Source organism: Rhipicephalus microplus, chromosome X (genome assembly GCF_043290135.1).
Source record: "Rhipicephalus microplus isolate Deutch F79 chromosome X, USDA_Rmic, whole genome shotgun sequence".
Classification (NCBI taxonomy): domain Eukaryota; kingdom Metazoa; phylum Arthropoda; class Arachnida; order Ixodida; family Ixodidae; genus Rhipicephalus; species Rhipicephalus microplus.
The window spans coordinates 63,451,638-63,475,018 of record NC_134710.1 but is presented as its reverse complement, the minus strand read 5'-3'; the positions used below and the strand labels follow the sequence as shown (position 1 = coordinate 63,475,018).

General features: G+C 41.9%; 1 protein-coding gene across 4 annotated transcripts in view; it reads left to right on the top strand.

Annotated features, from left to right (window-relative positions):
- The window catches only part of Als2 (Amyotrophic lateral sclerosis 2), a 170,949-nt gene that overhangs the window by 54,325 nt on the left and 93,243 nt on the right, over window positions 1–23,381 (top strand). For all 4 annotated transcript variants that reach the window (XM_075876972.1, XM_075876973.1, XM_037427255.2 and 1 more), the window contains 5 exons: window positions 406–534; window positions 2,887–3,015; window positions 5,362–5,423; window positions 11,300–11,366; window positions 17,157–17,368. In XM_075876972.1, coding sequence (XP_075733087.1) covers window positions 406–534; window positions 2,887–3,015; window positions 5,362–5,423; window positions 11,300–11,366; window positions 17,157–17,368 — 599 coding nt within the window. The remainder of the gene's footprint in view (window positions 1–405; window positions 535–2,886; window positions 3,016–5,361; window positions 5,424–11,299; window positions 11,367–17,156; window positions 17,369–23,381) is intronic.

Below are 23,381 nucleotides of genomic sequence, written 5' to 3'. Positions count from 1 at the left end.
TGTTGCATCTATGCAATGAAAAAAGAATGAATTGCCATTGCCATTTGTAACCAAAAAACAAAGGCGCATTACAGCATATGGGCCAGTACAGCAAGCTTCTAAACTTAAAAAATGATGAATCGATATGAGTAATAGGAACATTCATCCTTGAAGTGGGGCTTTGTGGCAGTGCATAGTGGATTTCGTTTTCATGGCTTATTACTCCTCTACCGCAGAAAAACCACGTTTACAGGAAGTTATGTGCGGACTAATATACACCTATTCATTCATTTCAAGTACTTCAAAATTTCTAATGATTTCAATTCAAATTAAAGTGAATCTGAATACCATGATATTTGTTCATGTGCAAAGCACTGAATGTTCGCACAAGGCTACTTTTTAATCTGAGTATGTTTTTATTTACAGACACAGCTTTGGAGTAACCTGCAGTCTTGCTTAAATGACTGGTTGGCTCTGTATGATATCTCAACCAAAGAAATGAAATTGGCTGAGTCAACAAAATCATTTTGGGACACTGTAAACCAAAAACTTACTGTAAGCATTCCTTCTCATTGATGATATACTATTTATTTTCTTGATAAGGAAAGTGCATAATTAAATGTTTAAAAAAATGAGAAAGTGGGCATTGAAAGTTTCACGTGCTTGTGCTAATCATGTCTCTCATGACACTTGAGACATGACATTCTCCTTGTCTTGAATTTCACATTTGTGATAGCTTTTTGAATTATGCTGATGTGTAAATGCAGTCTGTTGCGTGTATTGTTTAAAGTTTCACAGCTCATGTATGTTCCCCAATTTATCTAATAATTGCATTAGCATCTTTTTTAGCATTCTTTGAATGAAAAGGTTAGTCATATATACCTGGGCCATGTGATGGTGATATGCATTCTGTGCAACAGAAGAACCAATGAATTTCAATTTTCACGTATCTTAGTGGCAGTAAATACATTTACTTTTACTTAACTATACCTATTAAAATTTATCACCAGTGATCAATGCTTTGAATCGTTGGTATTGGCATGATCGATTTGTGTTTTGTGTACCTAGCACTTTCTAGTGGTTAGCGCAGTCCCTGAACTTTCAGAATCAGTTTGAATTTCTCCACTTTAGCAACATATTGGTTTTTGACAGACCTTTGCACAAACGAATGTGCATGTATTGTTGGGAAAGTGCACTTCAGCCTGAGAAAAATGCATGTCACTCGTGGGTATGCTTCAGTAATAGCATATCAACGTTCCGGGATCAAAAGAACCCTTACAAGTCACCTATTAAGTTATGGTGCAATCTTTGCAACTTGACAGTGTTCACCAGTAGTAATTGCCCGAAATTTATATGAACTGCTCACTAGAAAGCTGTTCTTTAGAGTCATAAAAGATTTATTCTGCGAAAACTTATTTCCGAAGGTCTGCCGCACATATAGCATGTGGACGTGTTCTTTACAACCTTGTTTCCAGGAGCTTCAGTTTCACTTTCCTTGTTAAATCCAATAGAGGGGTGATTCTAGTTCCGCTAGTCGCTCCCATGGCGACAGCGTCATGTGTGCATGGGTGCACACCTGTGCCGCGAGAAAGTCGGGCTGCTTGAAATAATTTTGTAGCAGCACCTGAATTGATTGATGAGGAAGTCACCTCTGAGCCCGATGATGACAGCACCTCTGTTTCAAGCACTGACGATGACAATGTTTTGTGTCAGCCTGTGATATCTGCAGGCATTGAGGGGTTGATTTCGTTTATGACCTCAAGGGGGTAGTCTTCTCCATGGGCGTAACCAGGGGGTGGCACACTGAACACGTGCCCCCCTCCCCTCCGAAATTTTTTTTTCGCCATGGTATAGAGAGTGAAATATGGCCACTTGAAGGTGGTGCCTCTCCCGAAATCAAGGTGGTGCTCCCCCCCCCCCTTGAAAACAATTTTTGGCTATGCACCTGGTATTCTCCACTGTTTGTAGCTGCGGACCTTTGTGCACAATCTTAGATATGTTTGAGTTACGTGCAAGGTCCACAGGTTGCTGGACTGCAATGTGCTGGCAACGGCTGCAAAGCTTCTCTTCAGGTCAAGAAGGTTACCCGGAGCACATCTAGGCTCTGCACTACTGAGTCGTATGAGCCGTTTTACAACCAAGTACAATTTTTTTCTTTCTTTTTTTTTTCCTTTGCTTGATCACAGTGGAGGTTATCAATACCATCTGTGAAAATACATATAAATATGCTTGGAGGCATATTTCGGAAATACTAACTTGGCATATAGATGTGGCTTGTGGAGACAAACTGGTGAAGTTTTTTGGACTTCTGATTTGTCCACATCATGGTCCAAAATCTGTATTGGAACACCAGTAGGCTTTCCTCGGAACACAGGTGCACTTTTGTACTTTCAGAGGATTTTGTTCTAAAAGTGCACTAGTGCACCTGCATTTCACAAATTCCAGGAAATGTTTTACCCCATCGCACAAGCAATGAAACAGTAGCTTGTGTCACATTTTTTTGTATATGTCAATAAAAAAATGTGTGAAGCATTCATTAATTTATGGACTATTTCTATTTCACTTATTTCTAAGATGTATATTCTGAACTTTCTTTGTTTTGAATGGTTGTATATACAGTATTTTTATTGCTGTGTTTATCAGATGGCAGTGCAAAATTATACACTTTCACATTTTTATATATTTCTTAATATTTTTTATGCTACAACATATATTTTTTGTAAAGAGCATTTCATTATGCATAATCTCGTCCACTGCAATGTGTGATAGAGTATTTTTTAAACCAGCAAAAAATTTCTCATTGTAACCTATGAAAAATTATTATCTTTTCGGCATAATCTTTTCGGAAAAGGCATTGTACTTCTCTGGGGAGCAACATTTTTTTTCAATAGTCTTATTCTCTTTCAGGCTGTATACAGAGTGCCGGAGTGCCGAATGTTACGTGACAGCAAATCATACCCATTGCAGCTTGTCTCTGGTGGTCGCTTTGCAACACATCATTTTGTTCTGTTTCATGACAAGTTCGTTCATTCACATGTAAGTATTTTAGCAGTCTTAGCTGTTATATGACGAGCTCCCCATTGATTGGTATATAAATTTCAAGATTTTGTTATATTTTGAGCTCGGCTTATTCCAAAGATTGTATGAATAGAAAAACTGGTGTTCATCTACGTGAGCCACACTTATGTTGGCACATGCTTTCACCATTTGAAGTGCCAGTGCAAGACCCAGTGAATGGTGCCTGTGACAGGTAGCCTTGCCCCACGGCGAATGACTTGGTTGTTATAGCACTTGTTCTGATTGAATGAGTGTTCCGATAAAATGTAAAAAAGCTGCCAAAACATGGCTTGTTTGGAAAAGTAGTCAGTAAAAGCTGCTAAAATGGCGTGCTTATAAAAGAAATAGAGTAATGTAGGGTTTGTTTAGCTTCATTACTGGTGGGACTGAGTGACATCAGTGGAATATGCATGATGCTGAAAGTGTTATAGTTCAAATTTGATTATTTTGGGCCATTAATGATGGATTGATATGTGGGGTTTAACATCCTAAAGCACCATATGATTATGAGAGACACCGTAGTAGAGGGCTCTGGAAATTTTGACCACCTGGGGCTGTTTAACGTGCACCCAAATCTAAGCACATAGGCCTACAGCATTTTCGCCTCCGTCAAAAATGCAGCCGCCGCAGCCGAGATTCAAACCCACCACCTGCGAGTCAGCAGTCGAGTACCTTAGACCACGGCGACGGAGCATTTTGGGATATTAAACCTCAATAATTAGCATTCTTATTATGGAATCTGAATCTACCACGTGCATAGGTCTGTATAAAAATTTTTTTGAATGGTCATCTAGGCAGCTAGACAAGCAGAAGGAACTTGAGTTGTAGGAATGGTCTGCACATCATAGCACATCATTTGTGAAAGCAGATTTTTATTATTTTTTATGTATAATAATAACAATAGCGATTTGAAAATGTGGAAAAGTATATATAATCATTATGGGTGTATATTAACCCTTTCAGACACCACCTATAAAGGGCTGTTTGCAAATGTGTCTAATTGCTACAACGTTACTGCAAGGCAATCGATATGCTATTGCGACAAGAATAATGAGAAAATTCTTGAATTTAGGGGTGTTATAGGAATTCATCTTAATGAACTTTTAATTGAATATCTCTTTACGCTAATGGCATAGATGCTTACTTTTCACATAAATAGAATAAGCTCTCAGGCAAGGAATGTAGTAGAAATTTATATTCTATTATGCTCAGCACAGAAAAATTTTTCTTTTCACATTGCTCGCAGGAAGTCGCATGTCGCACAACTCGTCGAATGTGGTAGTGCCTTCAGAAAGGTGATTATACGTATCAGTACACTGCAAAATGAGGTTAGATAAAGACTAATTTATTATGCAGGAAGCTTAATTAATCTAAAGTATAATATATCTAGCTTTTTTCTAGCATCTACTTGATGTAAATAGTGAAGACGAGTAATGTACACAATTGTGTACATAGCATCTCAAAGGGTTGAAGGAAAGCCTTATGGGTCATTTGATGCACTGAAATTTTGATATTTTGTTAGTGCAGATTTTGTTGTATGACAAAAAAAATCCATAATTCAAATTTTTTATGGGTCTTAAAAGCAATAAATGAATCTTTACTTTATTTGAATATCTTTGTTTAATATGAGAATTGGCCTTGTTTTTTTTTAATTGTGTATGAAACTGCACAAAAATGCTGTGACCTTTGTATGCTGTAATCTATCTCACATCTTCACTAGTGCAGATTTTGGGACAATCTGGGCAATGTATGTGGTTCCCGTGCAATTCATTATGTGAAAATACAAGAATTGCAGACAGATAATCCACATGGTGGGAATATCAATGTGCTCATGTGCCCAATATACCTGAAATATATATTGCAGCTAAAATATACAGGGTGCCCCAGCCGTCTTTAACCGGAGTTCAAAATATGCCGACCCACGCAATTACGACGCGACCAAATGTAATATCCCAGATATGGATGCTCAATAGAGAGAGGTAAAGAAGGGAACAATCTGAAGTAGGAAGGTTGATCCAGAGGCTGTTATGCTAGGCTTGGATATGCAGCTCTGTAAGCAGTTAATCAGAAGACAAAACTTGGGGAAAATTTTTTTTTGTAGTCTGGTTATCTCTTTTATTCAATTTTCTCTCAATTTTATACATTTAAAAACTTTGATTTGAAGCAAAATCTTAAAATGGACACTTTCCTTTGTTTTGATGGGGCTCATTTGTTGTACTCATTTAATATTTTTGGTTACAAAGTGTAGTCTCTATTGTTTTGATATATTATGCAGCTGTATAATATTTTAATTTTTATTTATTTTTCTTTTAAATTTTGCTTCAGTTCGGTGGCTTTCAGAACTACAGCTTAGAACTGGCCTGGGTGGAAGCAGACACAAAATCTGAGTAAGTTCTGGCTCTATGATGTCACAAGGGTGTAAAAGCTTTTTGCTAATTTTCGGCAGTGACTGAAAATTTTATTTTTGCTTGTTCTGCTATTTTTATAATTCAGCAAACACTTGTACCATCTAAGGGTATCTTATTTTTTATATTATATATCATTTTCAAAAACATTCAATAAATTAGCTGCTGCACTTGTTGCCAGAACTGCACTGCTTTCTCAAGTGCATAAGAGAATGTGTTAACTTAATTCCAAAGACTGGTGTCATGCAAGCCTTGAATGAATGAACTACACATGTTGTGAATTATTTAGGAAAAAAATATGATGTGTATTCAAAAAGGAACCAAGCTTTTGAAATAGCTTGCCACTTGGCAGAGGGAGCCACATGCACTCAGTGCTGTGGGCATCGAGTGCACATAGCGCCAGGCCTAGACAACGAACTGCAATCTGCCAAACTTTGCATTGACCATCACTTGGCAATCTGCAGCCACTGAAATGATCATTTGCACATTCTGCTCATCGAATTACACTTGACCTTGATATAACGAACCTGGATATAATGAATTTTTGGTTACAACGAAGTGAAAAATAGCTGGCTCATAGATACTGTGTTAAGGATATATGTTTATAATGAATTTTTGCATATAACAAAGTATTTTCATGGGAGATGTGACTTTGTTATAATGAGGTTTGAGTGTAGTACCAAAGTGAGAAAGAAAAAGCTTGAAAAACAACTTGTGCATCAAATTTTGCCCCAAACTTGGCAAAGCTTGTCATAACATATGACAAGACAAGGGTTTATGGCTGTGATGTTGAGAGAAAGGTGCTGTTGTCGCAGTGGGTCAGCAAACGGTCCTGAAAAAAAGCCTACAGTTTTGTCAGGGTCGCCACTGACTTTCGAGTGAAATTCGCCAAATGATGAGCGAAATGATGCCAGAAGTTACCATTTTTCTTCAAATTTTGCCAAAAACGTCACCACTGTACAAAGGTCTGGTGTGCCTATGATGAAAATTCAAAATTTTATGTAACCCTGTGGAGTATGGTACCATTCATTAACCCTAAATTATTGACGTTTTTCAATGCCAGTCACATCACTCGCTTCATCATGAGAGCACTGAGAAAGGGCATGCATGCACTAGCAGCGTCCCTGAATGCTAGCGCCTCATAACAAAAGTTTGTGATGGTTTCAGTTGTAGCAAATACAAAATGAAGCAGTCACTACAACAAGAGAGGGACACTGTGCGTAGCCCTTCTGTATATTTAGAGAATTTTGCTGCAGTGGAATCTTGAGTCCAATAATTGAAGAACTTAACTGCAAAGCAGCGGAAGTAAATTTGAAAGCAATGTGTAGCAGTCGCAATGCCACACCACTCTTTCTGTTGGGTCACACTTTCGCTATGCATTCGCCTTAGTTTCTGAATTCCGCCCAAAGAAGCCCGACTTCTTGGCCAACCAGAAAAGTATATTAGCAAATTTAAACTTAACATACCAAATTAAAAATTACTACAGCAGTGAAGAAATTGACAAACTATTCATGACAGTTGGAGCTCTGGTGGGAACACGCGACCTATATCCATCAACTAGCCACTTGAGAACCGAAACTTTGAAGATGCTTGAAGCACCTAAAAACCTATAACACCAGCGCCTGGCGGCACGGGAAGCAGCCCACTGACCTAAATTGTTGGGAGGTTGCTGGCGGACGCACCAGCTAGTGCGCCAGTGCCTCCAGGATTTAGGTGAATTAGCAGATACACACAAGAAACGAGACAGATGTACTAAATTGCGTGTAAAGTACGCCTTCTACTGGTGGGTGTAAAACTAAAAAAAATGAAAAAAAAAGTTGTCACCCATTCGTTTTGAAGACACTGAGCATAGAATGCATAACTCAGTCAAGACCTAGGTAAGCCGAAAATCGCCTAAAGTTTGCCATGTCGCCAATCACAATTTTAGGTCACCACACGCCTCTCAAATTCGCCTCTTTGGCGAAAAGTAGCCAGCGGTGGCAACCCTGAGTTTGATTAAAGATCAAGGCAATGTTAGCTGTGTTTCTTAACTTCAGAGGCATTGTTCATAAGGAGTTTATACCATGTGGTTTGATGGTAAACAAGGAAGTCTATTAGGAACTTCTATCATGTTTTGAGGATGCCGTGTGCAGTAAGAGACCTGAATTGTAGGAAAACCAGACTTCCATGTTTTATGTTTGTGATGCACCAGCTTGTGCATCAGTCCTTGTCCACAACTATTTACCAGAAAATCACATACCCACTACACCCATTCACTGCACCTAGCCCAAGCCGACCTTTTCCCATACTTAAAGAAGGATGACAGATTGGAACTGTACAGGAAATTCAGGACAGTGCAACAAGAAACCTTTAAAAATGTGTTTCAGTGCGCCTTTCAAAAATTGAAGAAATTATGGGAGTAGTGTATTGCAAGTAGAGTAAATACCTTGAGCAGGAGAGTGCTTTAAATGTACATTAAAAGAGCATTGACATCAAACTTATTCATTTGAAGGTTTCTACGTCCACAAGTAGTTATTAATCCCTTAGCAGGGATTCTCGTCCCAGAACGCAACTGAGCGATCAATACCTCTCCATTTTATTGATTTATATCCCCAGTATCTAGCATGATTCGAAACGGCCGGCAAGCCCGCCATTTTTAGTTGTGGCAGTGCTTTTTCAAGGTAAGCTCCAGATGACAACCCAGCTGACCACTTCTCCACAGATAGGAGTGACTGAGGCTCTGTTGCTTCGCTAGAATTTCGTCTGCTAGGCGCACATGTTCAGTCATGCCTTGTCAACAGCATTGCCATCATCGCCATGAAAAGTGGCAACTAGTGTTGAATACAACAGTCTAGAACTTGGATTTGCTGCGATTCACGATGTCATGGATCATTTTGCTTTGACTTTTTGTAGAATTGTGATTCCAAAATGGATGCTGTTCCAAGCAGCAACGAGGAGGTGCCTGGGTGCGCATGCTTTGGCCATGCTTGCTCGCGTGTTTCAATTAGCTATACAGTGAAATCTTGGTAGAACGAACCCCACATTAACGAACTTTTTAAATCAACAAACTTTTTAAAAAATCCCACGCCGACTGCTAATAGTTTCAATGTAAAATTATTTCACTACTTTGTACTTCAGAATATCGAACTTTTCAGAACAACGAGAATTAATTTAGTTTCACGTTATATTAGCAACACCTCAGTACTACGAACTTATGTTCTGAAATCTGTCGCGACCACTGGAGTGGTACACAAGCAGACGACAAAGCGAACGGACGCCTTGCTCCTCGAAAGACGCGCGACGGTGTGGAGGAAAAAAAAAACCATGAGAGGGCGACTTTCTTTCTTTTTGTTGAAATGCCGACGCTGCAGGTTCACAAGCGGGCGCAGAGGCGAGGGCAACGTGGGAGGGCAAGGTCATCGAGGCAGAGTGGGAGTTGCGGAGCAGAAAGAATGGGCACGGAAAATCTGAGACAGAGAGCAGAAAACGAAACACGAGGAATTTTCTTTCTTAGTTTTTTTTTCTTCAAAAGAGGCAATGATAGCCGTGACGCTATGGGTTTTTCTTTGGTGGCCTTGTTTTTTCAGTTGTGTTCCATCTCTTTTCGGTGATTACTTATCGCGTCCGCAAAACAAGTCGGCGTTCGCGCTACGGTGATACTACAAATGAGTTCATCTCTGCTTGCGATGAAGAAGTGAAAGCAGTTTTCGCTAAGCGAGACAACGCATATTCTTCAGCAACTGGAAGGCAAAAAGCAGGCTGTTGTGACCAAAGAATCGAATCACACCACAGGAATGTGGATGAGCTGGAGGCCTTCACGATGCAAAGTTCGCGCTTCTCCCGTCAAAAAAAAAAAATCACAGACTTCTTTAAGCTAAACGAGCATTTTTTGGTGTTTACTTGTGCATTTGTTGTTTTCTTGTGAAAAACAAGTTCAAGGACCCACCGTTGTAAAGGTATGTTGTTTTGGTGGGGGAAAAATAAGTATTTATGGCCAATTTTGAGCTTTCTCTATAACGACCTTTCAATGTAACGAACAAATTTCCGTGATACCATGAAGTTTGTTATACTGAGATTTCACTGTATTGGGGTGTTTTGGCGTGCACAGCATTCTGGTATACATGAAGAGGTGTATGGAATATCATTAAATAGAATGCACACCAGCGCAGAAATAGGATATGTTAGGTTTCTACGATAATAATTCTGTGCTTGCCAGGTGCTTCTTAGTGCCTCCAGATGGCCCCACCTATGCGGCCAGTCACAATTATTGTGGTAGTAATCCAGTATTACATGAGCGCATTGAAGTCTACGGACGAACTGAAATTCACTATTAATGATACCTGTGTGTTACTTATTAATGATGATATTTATCTATATGCTACTCTTCTTTGATTGCTTGTGGTCGTGCTAGGGTGTACCATACGTTTAATAAAATGACACGCTCATTGCGCTTTTTTTGCATATTCAACCAGATGGCTGCAGCTCACAATGCTTCTCTGAAATGCTGGCTGACGAGCTCATGTCGAATCATGTTCTTTTCTTTCACCTTTCTTTTATTGGTAGTTTGCTTCTTCAAATTTTATTAAATCATTCAAAGCAGTGTGACGAACATCAGACATAAAGAGTCAGAGCATTTCCAGCATTTGGTGATTTGATAGATTGATTGATGTGCGGGGTTTAAACGTCCCAAAACCACCATATGATTATGAGAGATGCTGTAGTGGAGGGCTCCAGAAATTTCGACCACCTGGGGTTCTTTGACGTGCACCCAAATCTGAGCACACGAGCCTACAGCATTTTCGCCTCCATCAAAAACTCGGCATTTGGTGCCAGTCAGCGCCACGATAAGAGCACTCTGATTTTAGACGTCATTGCTACTAGCACGTCGTCACTCAGGATGGTACGTTTGGAGTGTTATCACACCGAACACGTATACAGCACTAGTGTTGATGTCGCAGGGCACTCAGTTTCGTGTTGAGCTTTAGTGCGTTCTTTGCCGTTGAAATAAAATCATTTCTGCGCAACGGACACCATTTAAATTTGGTCAAGAAGACCTATGCATACTGGGCAATCGAATGAATGGGACAACTCGATTTTGAAATTTGATGTCAGTGCCCTTTTAAACACTAAAGATGTTACAGCGAATGTTCAGAACCTTTTTTAACACACCTCGTATGATATTTTAGGCAGTCAGATTTAGTAGGAATATTCTCTGAGAGCAAATATGCCACGTATATTGTAGCTCAAAACAAGCCCTGAGCTCTTCAAGTGCTGGGTTACATTCATGCCATTTGCTGCCATGCTGTTGAAACATGTTGGATTATATTAGGTGTCATTGTAAATGAATTCACAAAAATGTAAAGGAAACATTTAAAGTAGTTGTTTTTTTCTAATTGATATGGTTAGTGCAGATTTTGTTCTTTCTAATTTGCATTGTGTAGATCTCATGTTAATTGTTGCTTATGTGTATGGGCCAGTGTCATAGCAACTCTAACATCTCATTAAGTTCTAAATTTTGGTGATATTACTGATTGAACTTGAAACCCTGTTATTGTTGCATGTCTTTTCCATTGGTACCTCACTAGGAATTTGATATTCAACACTGATTCTACATCATGAGTAACAAATAAGAAGAGCACTACCAGATTGTACACATGCTTAAAAAAAAAGAAAAGGAAGTCTTGTGTTGCATATGAAGCTTTCACAGCAGTCTGCAGTCTCTTTGTTGTGCTCTTGTTAGTTATAGGTCTCATTTATTATTAATAGTGTGTATGTGAAGCTTTTTTTTGTTAAATTCTTCGTATCCTGCGCTTTGCCTTGTTTTAAGTTTGCTGTTTGTGTGAGTAACAGCTAGCACTTGATTCTGCTTTATTTATTAGGAATGTTTTTGCTATCACTACACCTGAAGAAACACTTGCATTCAGTTGCCGAGTACCTTCTCAAAAGGCAAGTTATTTTCTACAGTTCATAGCATTTTTTGTTTAGTGTACGAAAGAAACGGTCCTTTTGAAGTCTCACATTAACCCTTTCCTTACCATGAAGAAAATGGCTATTTTTTATTGGTTGCACTACATCTTTTTTTTGCTGAGGGAATTGCTGCTACTAATATTTCCTGTAATAAATGATTGAAATGCAGAATGAATGAACTTCTCATGCTAACAAGTTTTATTAACAAGATACATGTTATAGATGGTTTCGGTGTTAAACATACTGGCTCAAGCCGAACGGCTTACCCAAGAATACTTCCAGTGCGCCACTTCTGGTAATGCCTTTTCAGTGGTCTCGGCAGTGTTTTTGGGGGTGTTTGAGTTTGCTTCTGTATTATCTCTGGTACATTCCTTAGGATGTTTAGAGCAATGCTTAGTGGCTACATGAAGGGGCACGATGTTGTGCACAAGAGAGGTACAAGCAGAGAATGTATAAACTGCAGGAGAAATTTGTCAGTTGGTTTTGCATGTCGACGATGTGGGCGTGCTTTGAATATGCGGACAGGGAAGGGATAGGACACACCTGTCTTTTCCCTGTCCACGTCTTCAAAGTGCACCTATATTGTCGACATGCAGGAGAAGAGTTGCCCGATTCGTAGTGAAGTTCCACAATTCAGCTCTTCACTATAGCTGAAAACCTGCCTCCTGTCAAACCACAAACACATTTGTGTATCTGTATAAGCACATAACGTCATGATAAAACGCTTAATTCTGCATCAATGTCACACCGGGCACTTTTTGTAGATTTCAGCAGCTATTTGAATTGCCTGCGATCTAAAGGCTTGGGTAAGACTGAGAAATTATAAAATTTACTCAGTATGCGTTGATCTCAACTGTGGCTGAGTGACGCAAACTATTATGATTTTAAGAGTGCTGTTTCTTGGGTGAGCTGGAAATTCATACTGGCGCCCTATCCTGTCTCCTCCTTTTTTGTTCCTTGTCTGAGTAGCGCCACAAATATTATATTAAGCTATTATGGTTTACTTAACAGTGAACTATTCATGAATCAAACTTTCAAGTTAAACCCACCTAAACCTACAGTCTGTGTTCACACCGAAAGATAAATTAGCTACAATGCAGCAATGTTCATTGGCAGCAGCAAGACAGGTGAGAAGCCATTTGCTCGTACAAATGCGAACTCACTCGCTGGCGTCGCTTTCAAAAAAACCAAACGCAGCAGCAAAAAAAACGTGGACACCGCGACGTACACTGTGCGGCGATTCATGTTGAGCACGGCTGCTTTGTGTCCCATATTGTTTCTAACAGTACACATCATTGATGTGGCTCGAACTACACAAGAAACACCTTTGCGATGGCCATTAGGCCTCTGTGCCATTAGTCTGTGCTCAGCTTTACTTTGCCGTTAATGAAGTGGGCCAAACAAACCTTCGCGCTCTTTGAGGAAATCCAGTTTTCTCGCATGATTGCTGCAATGCAGGCACTCTTTTTTATCTCCATCGGTTGGAAAACAGAACGTTTTGACTTGCATTTAAATTATTTCAGGCTTGCAGACTGTATCCTGGCTTCATACAGCTGTGCTTGAGTTGCGAGTGATTCGATGGAATAATTCTGTTCACATAAAACATAGAAACACAAGCAGCTGCAGCCAGCAAGGAAGGCTAAAACCTCGCAACTAGCTAAACTGGAAGTTACTAAGGGTGCATTTCCGGTGAATGCACAATGTTTCCAGAAACCGGCAGATGCTGGCGAAACGATCTATACGAGCGATAATAAATTGCCAAACTCAAGATTATGAGACAAAATATACTAGTGTTTGTAAAGACAAGCGTCTATCTAATAAAGAAAAAAAATCGGTTTCCCCAACAAAAATTTTACTGCAAGCACTACAAGGAGCCAGTCATGCAGCAATGTAGTTTTTCTTTGTAAAGCACAACATAACATCACATGTCTTGCAGCAAACTCTTGCTTGCTGCAAGGTTTTTAGTCGCATTTACATTTCTTACAGTTTCTCCAAGTTACCATTCAGCCAGGCTGGTGCTGAATGGTAAACTGAGATGGCTCAAAGCAAACAGTGAAGCTGAACGATGTTGCGGGCTGGTTTGCATCGTCCCCGCTCTCAGAGTCGAAGTCCGAACAAAAAGTAGCACCCTCAGACTCCCTCTAGCTCGTGAAATCAACTAAATTAGCTGCAAACACTCCGGAATGCCAACATTTGCGATCTTTTTGAAGTGCTTGCATGTGCTGCATCCGGTGGTGGCTTTGTTCGGTTTCACTTACTTTGGAGCGCATTGAAAATTTAAAACCACCCAAGAAAGAAACAGCCTACACAAAGAAGAAAGCTATATTTATTTTCTTTCACGACAAATGGAGCAGTGTGTCTATTAACGGCATGAAATGATTAGAAAATGGCATTACAAATCATCAATAGCACGGTATCAGTGCTGTATGGGTGTGGTGGGGAAAAAGTTAGACACCAATGATTGCAGCTGTATCGGTGCATTACCATTCTCCGATATGATAAAAACCATTGTTAGTGGTATTAGATGATCAATAAGCCAGAAGAAGGGTGTATACGAAAGATAAATGTTGCCACTACCTTGAAGTTCCTACACCAGCTCACTATGATATCATGAATTTTGGTGGAAGCTGGTAGGACTTATATAAGTTCTTTATTGTTAAAAATGGGTCATACAGGGTGTTCAAAATTAAGCTTTATGTTTTTTTTTAAATTCAGCACTATGAAGAACATGAAAACCACCTTTTGAGATATATCCAAGGGGGACACAAAGTGAGATAATAAATATTACTATTAGCTGCATAATTGACAGATATATCAACTAACTTTTAGTGACTGCAGCAAGCGGGCATGTTTGTAGTGCGAAGTTGTAGACAGTCGCATTTGTACTGTACCACTTGAAAAAATTTTTATAGCATGTTTGTGCTCCAAGGGACCCTGGTGTTAAGTTTAATTGTGGTTCACACGATTACGCGTGTGAGACAGTCAGCACTGGCTCACAGCTCCTCCCCGATGCGCCGTGGCAGTTGTGTGCATCACACGATTACGCGTGCGAGACAGTCAGCACTGGCTCACAGCTCCTCCCCGATGCGCCGTGGCAGTTGTGTGCATCGTTTGATCTGACAATGGGTCGCAGATACAGGTAACGACGATAATGGTTACCCTTTTACTACAGGCTAGCGATAGCAGCAAGCAGTGACTGTTTGTCATATTGGGGAGGAACATTGCGCTAATCCTCATTGTCCTGCATGACTAATCATGAAAAGGACAAAATTTGCAGTGGGATATCTCGGAGCACAGACACAATAGAAGAATTTTTTAACTGGAACTGTGTATGAATACGACTGCCTCCAACTATTGAGAATAAAGATGCTTGCTTGCTGCAGTCACTAAACAGTCAATTATTAAATGTTAGTTTATTGGACAGTTGACAGGGGTCATTATTGCCTTAACTTTGTGTCCCCCTGGATATAAAAGTGATCTGCAAAAGTGGTTTTCATCTTCTTCCCAGTACTGAATTTTAAGAAAACCAGAAAGCTTAACTTTGAACACCCAGTATTGTTTGCAGAGTGCCGCAATGGAGTTGAATACTTATGATTGAGCCAATGTGACCAACAAAAAAAGAAAAAAAAAAGAAAGATAGCTTGAGAAGTATGCCATAAATAATATACCCATGATAACCCTTTGGTAGATCTATACAAATAGCAAGATTTTGGATGCAAAGTTAATTTGTATATTTAAGTGTGAGTGTGATTCGAATCAAATATTTGTCATATATTTCTAGAATATTTTTAATGCTTTGAAGTAAAATTGCAGAAAAGAATATTGTATAGAAGATCCCTCAGCATATTCTTGTAAGATAGCAGCATGAACATGTTTTCTTTTTTTGCTGGGATGATGAAGCACTGGCAGGTGATGTTTTATAGTTGTCTTATCAATAATGAAACAATGCAGCGGTCGAATTGTATTTACGTACATGATTTGAGGCAACTTAAGTGTTGCTGACAACACTTCTTCATATGAAAGGCAAAGATGCTATTTCCTCAGCCCTTCCTCCTCTTTCAATTTCTGTGGAAGCCCAACTAATCTCACGGACAAGAGTGTGCTCCCTTTGAGTGCGGAGTTCCAAATCTGCCTTGTACGTCTCAGTAGTATACAAGAACATCTCAAATTTCGGATGCTAAAAGTTCTTGGTGTCTGATTTTTGGACTTCCTGCCCAAATTACAGGTCGAGCGCAACATTAATTGCGCCCCCACCTCTACCACATCTATTATCTTTATATCGGAACCAGCGTTTTCTTGACTCAATACATTTGCAACTCTAACAGAACCACAAGTGAAAAGGCAGCTTTGCCACAATACGAGGGTACAATTAGGTGAAGCCTATTGAACATTGAAGGGGTCACTGTTATATAGACGTTGACTGTATTTGTCTTCAGGAAGTTCGAATAGCTTTAATGGTGAAATCATGGTGTGAATTAAATTAAATAGCAAAACTATTAAACAAATATTTGAAACTTTTAATAACCGCACAACCCCTCGTATTGGTCTAAAATTCTAAAATTCTAACTTCAACTTTCATTATCTCTTCTAAGAATAAGTTTACGATGACAAAATTGATGGCCAACTTTTCAAAGAATAACCTACATGTCTAAATGAAACAAGAGGGGATTCCTAGGGTGCATTTATTTAATTTGCACAACCAACAGAAAACCTATTATCGGCGGGGAACAAACCTGCAACCTTCAAATAAAGCACCCAATGCTCTATCTGTCGAGATACGGCGATAGTCATCCTCTCGTACACTTTATTGGGTATTTATGCGCATGCGAGCCAAGAAGTGTTCACCAGTGCCGCTCGTACACCAGCTGGTAAAGAAAGTGTCTACACCAGCCTTCATGGCTTTGAGCGGCACTGGAGAACACTCCCAGACTTGCATCCTCATAAATACCTGATAAAGTGGACAAGAGGATGACTGCCACTGTAGCTGAATTGGTAGACCATCAGACATGTTATCAGATGGTTACAGGTTCGGTCCCTGCCGACGGCAAGTTGTCTTTTCCTCCTCATGACTTTCTTCTCGTCTATATCACAATGACTACAATACACTTATGAAAGTACAATTAACATCACTTATGCTTTCCTTGGCTTCATTATCTGCAGGTTTTCATCAAGGTACTACCTGTCTAAAGGAATTTAGTGCTTTTCTTTAGTATCTCTTTTACTGGCATAATTGATAAGAAATTTTTTTATTTGATGTGTATTTCTTCAGAATTTAAAAAATTTTAGACTGTACTTTTCTTGGTTATGTTTTTTTTAAGCTTGCATGTTTAACTGATGTATTATTCAATTTATCTTTGTGGCACTTATTAATTTTTTATAACGTGCTGACCTTTAAGCTAGTATTTTGGAATATAAAGGGCACTTGTTTTGTCAAACTTCATTCCCTATTTCAAAGGCAGCATGCTCTTCTACATTTGAGGGTGCACTATTAAAGTGCGTACGAGTGCCTGCATAATTTGGAAACCTTGTGCTGTTTTTGTGATATGACGTTATTTCAGGAAGATAAAGCTGTCACTTAATTCTGTGAGTGACTGTTAATAAGCACCTTTGTTTGATGGTTGTTAATATGTTAGAAAACAAGGAACGGACATTCAAATTCAGGTTAACATGGTATTATTGTTTTTGCGGTGCAGTGCATCACAATATTCACGCTGTATTTGTCCTATCGTAACTGAGCCATTGTTTTGTGGAATGCGGCCACTTTTGCAGACGGAATGGGTCTGTTGCTTAAACCAAGCTATTCGAAACTTGCTGAATAGTGACAAACGAGATAACCCTGTCCAGAGCTTGAAGAGTGGCCACTTGGACAAGAGACTCACTCCTCCCATGATACGTCATGCCAGCTTTGTGTTCACCAAGTTGCCTGCCTACAAGGATGCCACTTACAAGGGTTCTTGGCTGAAGGGACAATTACATGGGTTGTGAGTTCTCTTTTTGTGTACAAGTATCCACTGAAAAAAAAATTTTTACTGCTTTTACTATTCAATGTGTAGCATGTTGGTACATGACTAATTAGGAAGGTCTTACAGCCATGAAGATTCCTCACTTTTTCGTTGTTCTTCATTTGTTGGGCAAAAACATCTGAAACAGTTCGATTTATCTTTGCTCTATTTAAGTTGCACATTCTTGATTGCTGTCGTTCTTTTCTTGTCTGCCATTTGTATCAAGTGTAGAAAGCTTGTGTATTAATAATTTGCATGAATTTATGAATGCACTACTTCAAGCCTCTTATGTACAGAAACACATAAGGCAGTTACGAACAGGTGCGAGGGCCTCCAAAAGGCTGACCAAGGTTTCTAGATGCAGACCTATCCTTGTCAAATGCATCTCATCTTACTTGGCTTGTTAGTTTTGAAAGTTGGTGTAGACACGCGGCTTCTTATTCAGTTCTCAGTCGGTCTAAGTGGAATTTAGGCCATTGTTATCTTCAGCAACAGAAGTGTTTGTGCTGCTGATCATGTGGGTGTCGATCAGTCATTTCTGATATGGTAATGTGGTCATTTATTGAGGTCACTTGTCTTTTTTTTTTTGCTGCATTGAATTCTTACTTTTCATTGTTGCATTTCACTGTATCACGCATAACTGTTGTTGCTGTCAGAACAAAACTGGGTGTTTTTCCCAGTATAGAGGAAGGAAAAAGTTAGAAGGGTGCATTGTGCAAACCACAGGGAAAAAAAAAAAAAGAAAAAGTGAGAATATACTAGGTAAGGTATGCACACGCCTGCTTGCCTCCATTTTTTTCTATGGAAAATTGCACCTGCTTTCTTTTTTTTTTCGCCGAACATCGTGTTTAGGTTTTACATTCTTAAATCCTGAAGTAAGTGAAGGTTTAGATTGGAGTTGCATAACATATGGATACAAAAACATCCTGGTTATCTTAACAAGGCTTGTCGTTACTGCTTTTTAGTAGTGCTGCTTGTGGGATTCCACGTGACAATAACCCAAAACCTAACATCTTGTGAGGTCTCATGAATAAAGAAAGCTAGAATGCATGTTTAGCTATTATGAAAATGCTTTTTTCAGCTGATATAGATGTGAAATAAATTACTGCATGTCATTGTGTCTGCATTGTAAATCTGTGCTCATGGCTGAACTCCAAAGTTCAAGTCCTTGAATATCTTTGCTGTTGCATTTATTTGTTTGGCATGGTCGTGAAACGGGATTTATTGGTGTAAGTAGTACTTGCACAGCAGGTCTATTGATGCGGAAAGCGGGTGGCAGCAACCGACGCAGGAATCGCAACGCTTGGGGGAACAGCTCGCGCTCCTCTCGCTAAAGGCGTAACCCACTGCGGCACATGATCTTCTTCCTCTCTACAATACCACGGCGACGAAGACAAGCGATCCTGGCAAGTCAAGGTGACGAGATTAGGAGTAGGTCGTGATAGGGCTTGAGACAACTCACGTGGACAATCTCACGACCAAGGCATCGCCTGTCTGTAGATGGCGTGACTGGCTCGATCACGTATGTGACAGGAGATCGACGTTCGACGACGCAATAAGGACCATGAAACTTGGGGGCAAACTTTGAGGACAGACCTGGGGAGTGGAAGGGCAGTCGGAGCCAGACGAGCGAGCCCACAGCAAAAGTCTTGACTTGCTGGTCGCGGTCGTGGCGGTCTTTTTCGAGTGCTTGTTTGTCTGAAGTGAATGATCAGGCCAACTGATGACACTCTTCAGCGTGGTGCACAATTTCAGAAAGAGGGTTGAACTCTGAGATGTCGGGACGATACGGCAAAATGGTGTCAAGGGTGGAGCATGGCTCATGCCCATATAGAAGAAAGAAAGGCGAGAAGCCTGTGGTTGACTGCGTCACGTTGTACGCATAGGTCACAAATGGGAGAATGACATCCCAGTTTGATTGGTCGGTATTGACATACATGGCGAGCAGGTCTCCTAGCATTCGGTTGAAGCGCTCAGTTAGACCATTGGTCTACGGGTGGTAGGCTGTAGAGGTGCGGTGCACCGTGCGGCATGCCCGAAGGAGTTGTTGTACAACTTCGGATAAAAAGATATGCCCTCGATGACTTAGTAGTTCACGTGGTGCCCCATGACGCAGTACAAAGCGTCGCAAAACGAAATTGCCTACGTCACGTGCACCAGCTGTAGGTAGTGGAGCTGTTTCAGCATACCTTGTCAGATGGTCGACGGTGACAATGATCCATCGATTTCCAGTGGCAGTGTAAGGAAGGGGATCATATAGATCGATTCCAGGGCGGTCGAAAAGGCGCGCCGGACACGGTAGAGGCTGTAATAATCAGGTGAATGGGCTGATGTCTTTCGTCGTTGGCATAATGAACAGGACCGAGTGTATTTTTGTACAAAAGTGTACATACCACGCCAGTAGTAACGCTGGCGGATCTGCTGATATGTTTTTAGCACACCAGCATGAGCATGTTGTGGGTCGGCATGAAAATACGCACAGACATCAGATCGCATGTGGTGTGGTATAACCAAGAGCCATTTACGACCATCCGCGTGGTAGTTTCTGCGGTATAGTTGCGCGTCTCGTATCGAAAAATGTGTGGCTTGGCGGTGAAGAGCGCAGGGTACGCAGACATTGAGGAGTCGGAAAGAATGTCAAAGAGAGATTTCATCGATGGGTCTTTCCGCTGTTCAGACGACATGCTTGAAACTGAAATGGGAGCGATGGAGAAGTTGGCGTCCGAATGCAGGTCTGCGCTTGATCTCACTGGTGATCGTGAGAGGTCGTCCGCATCAGAGTGTTTTCGTCCTGAGCGGTAGACAACACGAATGTGTCGAATTCTTGTAGGCGAAGAGCCCAACGTCCAAGGTGAGCTGAAGGATCTTTTAGCGACGCCAATCAACGAAGTGCGTGGTGATCGGTCACAACGTCGAAACTCTGTCCGTACAAGTAAGGACGAAACTTGCTTAACGCCCAAACGATTGCGAGGCATTCTTTTGCAGTTACTGAGTAGTTCATCTCCGCTTTCGTGAGTGTGCGGCTTGAGTATGCGATAACGTACTCTGGAATACCGGGCTTTCGTTGTGTGAGTACTGCTCCAAGACCACCGCCACTGGCATCTGTGTGCACTTCGGTGGGGGCACTTGGGTCGTAATGGCGTAGAATGGATGGGGACATAAGCAGGCGGCGCAGTGTAAGGAAAGCTTCGTCACATGCCGGGGTCCAGTTAGAAAGATTAGCTGGACCGTTCAGTAGTTGTGTAAGAGGGGCTATTATTGATGCAAAGTTGTGGACGAAACGGCGAAAATACGAGCACAAGCTGATGAAGCTCCTTAGTTCTTTGAGTGAGGTCGGCTTTGGAAAGTCGGCTATGGCTCGAAGCTTGTCTGGGTCGGGGCAAATTCCATCCTTTGACACAACGTGACCAAGTATAGTAAGTTGGCGAGCCCCTAAGTGGCACTTTTTTAGGTTAAGCTGGAGGTTTGCTTTAGTAAGACACTGAAGAATGGTGCACAGACGGTCGACGGGAGTAGGGAAATCAGGAGAGAATACGACAACATCATCAAGGTAACATAAGCAAATCTGCCATTTAAGACCGCGTAAAATGCTGTCCATCATTTGTTCAAACGTTGCAGGTGCATTGCACAGACCGGATGGCATAACCATGAATTCGTATAGGCCATCCGGCGTAATGAACGCTGTTTTGGGACGGTCACACTCTGCCATCGGAACCTGCCAGTAACCTGAACGTAAGTCCAGCGAAGAAAAGAATTCGGCACCTTGTAGGCAATTGATAGCATTGTCGATGCGGGGAAGAGAGTATACATCCTTCCGTGTAATTTTGTTCAGTCGCCGGTAGTCGACACAAAATCTAATCGAACCGTCTTTTTTCTTTACTAGCACAACAGGTGAAGACCAAGGGCTAGAAGATAGTTTGACGACACCACGCTGAAGCATATCAACCACCTTCTCTGCAATTACACTTCGTTCCTTGGGTGATACGCGGCAGGGGCGTTACCGCTAAGGAGGGTGCATTCCAGTGTAGATTGTGTGAGCGACGGTGTTAGTTTGACTCAGTGCCTTTTGAGGAAGGTCAAATGAATCTCGGAATTCATGCAGAAGGGTTATTAGCTGGTCCGGTTAATCCGGAGGAAGCTTGCTGTGGACGGAACGATTAAAGATATCCGAGGAGTAGTCATCCCACGTAAAAAGAGGAGTAACAGCGTTCAGTTGAAGTTGCTGGCCAGGGTCGTGGGACTCAATAGGCACAATAACGTTGTCATCAACAGGATGAACATAGCCCAGTGTTTCGTGAGAGGGCATGAGCTAGGATTGCAAACGACAATTCCGGAAGTATCTTGGTGAGGTGGCAGAACGGCGAATGGCAGAGACGTACCGTGGCGGCGACTGAAAACGTCAGATGGGGAGAACACAACGGTAAAGTCGGACAATTCAGTGCGATTGACGGGGACAACGATGGCACTAAGAGGAGGAACATCAACGTCGGAAGCAACAAGAAGCTTGCCATGGTGAGTGCGCTCATTGTCGGTAGATGGCGCATCTGAAAACACAGAAAATTCCACCTGCGCGCGAGCGCAGTCAATTACGGCATGGTGGCGCGACAAAAAATCCCATCCAAGTATCACATCGTGGGAACAAGTGGTCAACACAAGAAAGTCGGTGTGGTACAGGACGTCCTGAATTATTACTCTCGCCGTACATGCTCCGACTGGTCGAATTGGTTGTGCACTCGCAGTATTCAGAAAAACATCGGAAGGCGGCGTCGTTACTTTTCGTATCAAACGGCAGAGTTTCTGACTCATCACAGATACAGCGGCACCCGTATCAACAAGCGCAAGAGTACGTAGACCTTCACCAAACACTTCCAGAACATTTGTGGGGGACGGGCGAGGACTTGTACAATGCGACGATTTCACAGCTCATGCCTCCGGAGCTGCGGCAGTCAGTTTTCCGTCTCTACGGGGTTTGGTCAGCGACGCAGAGGGGACGGAGAATGGTAGCGTTGTGGTGAGGATGAGCAACGGAGGCCGAATGGTCGGTAGTTGGCAGCAGGGCGATGGTCTAGTTCGGTTGGTGATAGGTCGCGTTCCATGATTGTCGGTCGCATTGACGTGGCAGTTCTCGTTGCGCGTTGTACGAAGCCGGTAAAGAGTAGTCAGGGTACCTCGGAGCTGCAGCCGGGTCTATTGCGAAGCGCCGGCAACAGAAGCGCGCCACGTGACCTGGATATCCGCATGCGTAACAGATCGGGCGATTGTCAACTGTGCGCCAAGGGTTTCCATTATAGCGCTGTTGTGTTGCTGGAAATGGCGTCGTTGATACTCGTACAGGCTGGGTAGTCGGCCCAAGTGGAGGTCGTGGCGGAGTAGCAGCAGCAGCAGCGTAAGTCAATGGCGCGGTGACGGGTGCTGTCTGAGAGGCGGATGACAGTGCCTCAGAGACCTGCGCCTGTATTACCTGCCTGATGGCGGGCGCGAGACGCTCAAAAGAGGGTTCCGTTGCCGGTAAATACGACAGGCACGAAAGTTGTCGGGCCACCTCCTCGCCCACATATCGTTTGATTTCCGACATGATTGTGCTGTGGTCTCCACCCAGGGTCAGTGCCGTGAGAGTTTCATCGGTAGCCGCTGGCCGCCGTGTCATGACCCGTTCTTTGCACAACTCCTCGAAGCTCTGGCAAAGAGTGGCGAGTTCGGACACGTACGTGGGCCCTTGGCCAGCAGCATCTGGAAGGCGTCGTCGTCTATCCCCTTCAACATGTGTTTGATCTTGTCTGCCTCGATCATTGATGGGTCAAGGCGCTTGCATAAGTCGAGCACATTCTCGATGTAGCTTGTGAAGCCTTCCCCCTGAAGCCGTGTGCGTCCCCGTAGGCGCTGTTTGGCACGTAGCTTGCGTACCTCGGGGCAACCGAACACATTGGTAATGCGTAGCTTAAAGGCACTCCAAGTGGCGAATTCCGAGTGGTGGTTGTTAAACCAGACTCGC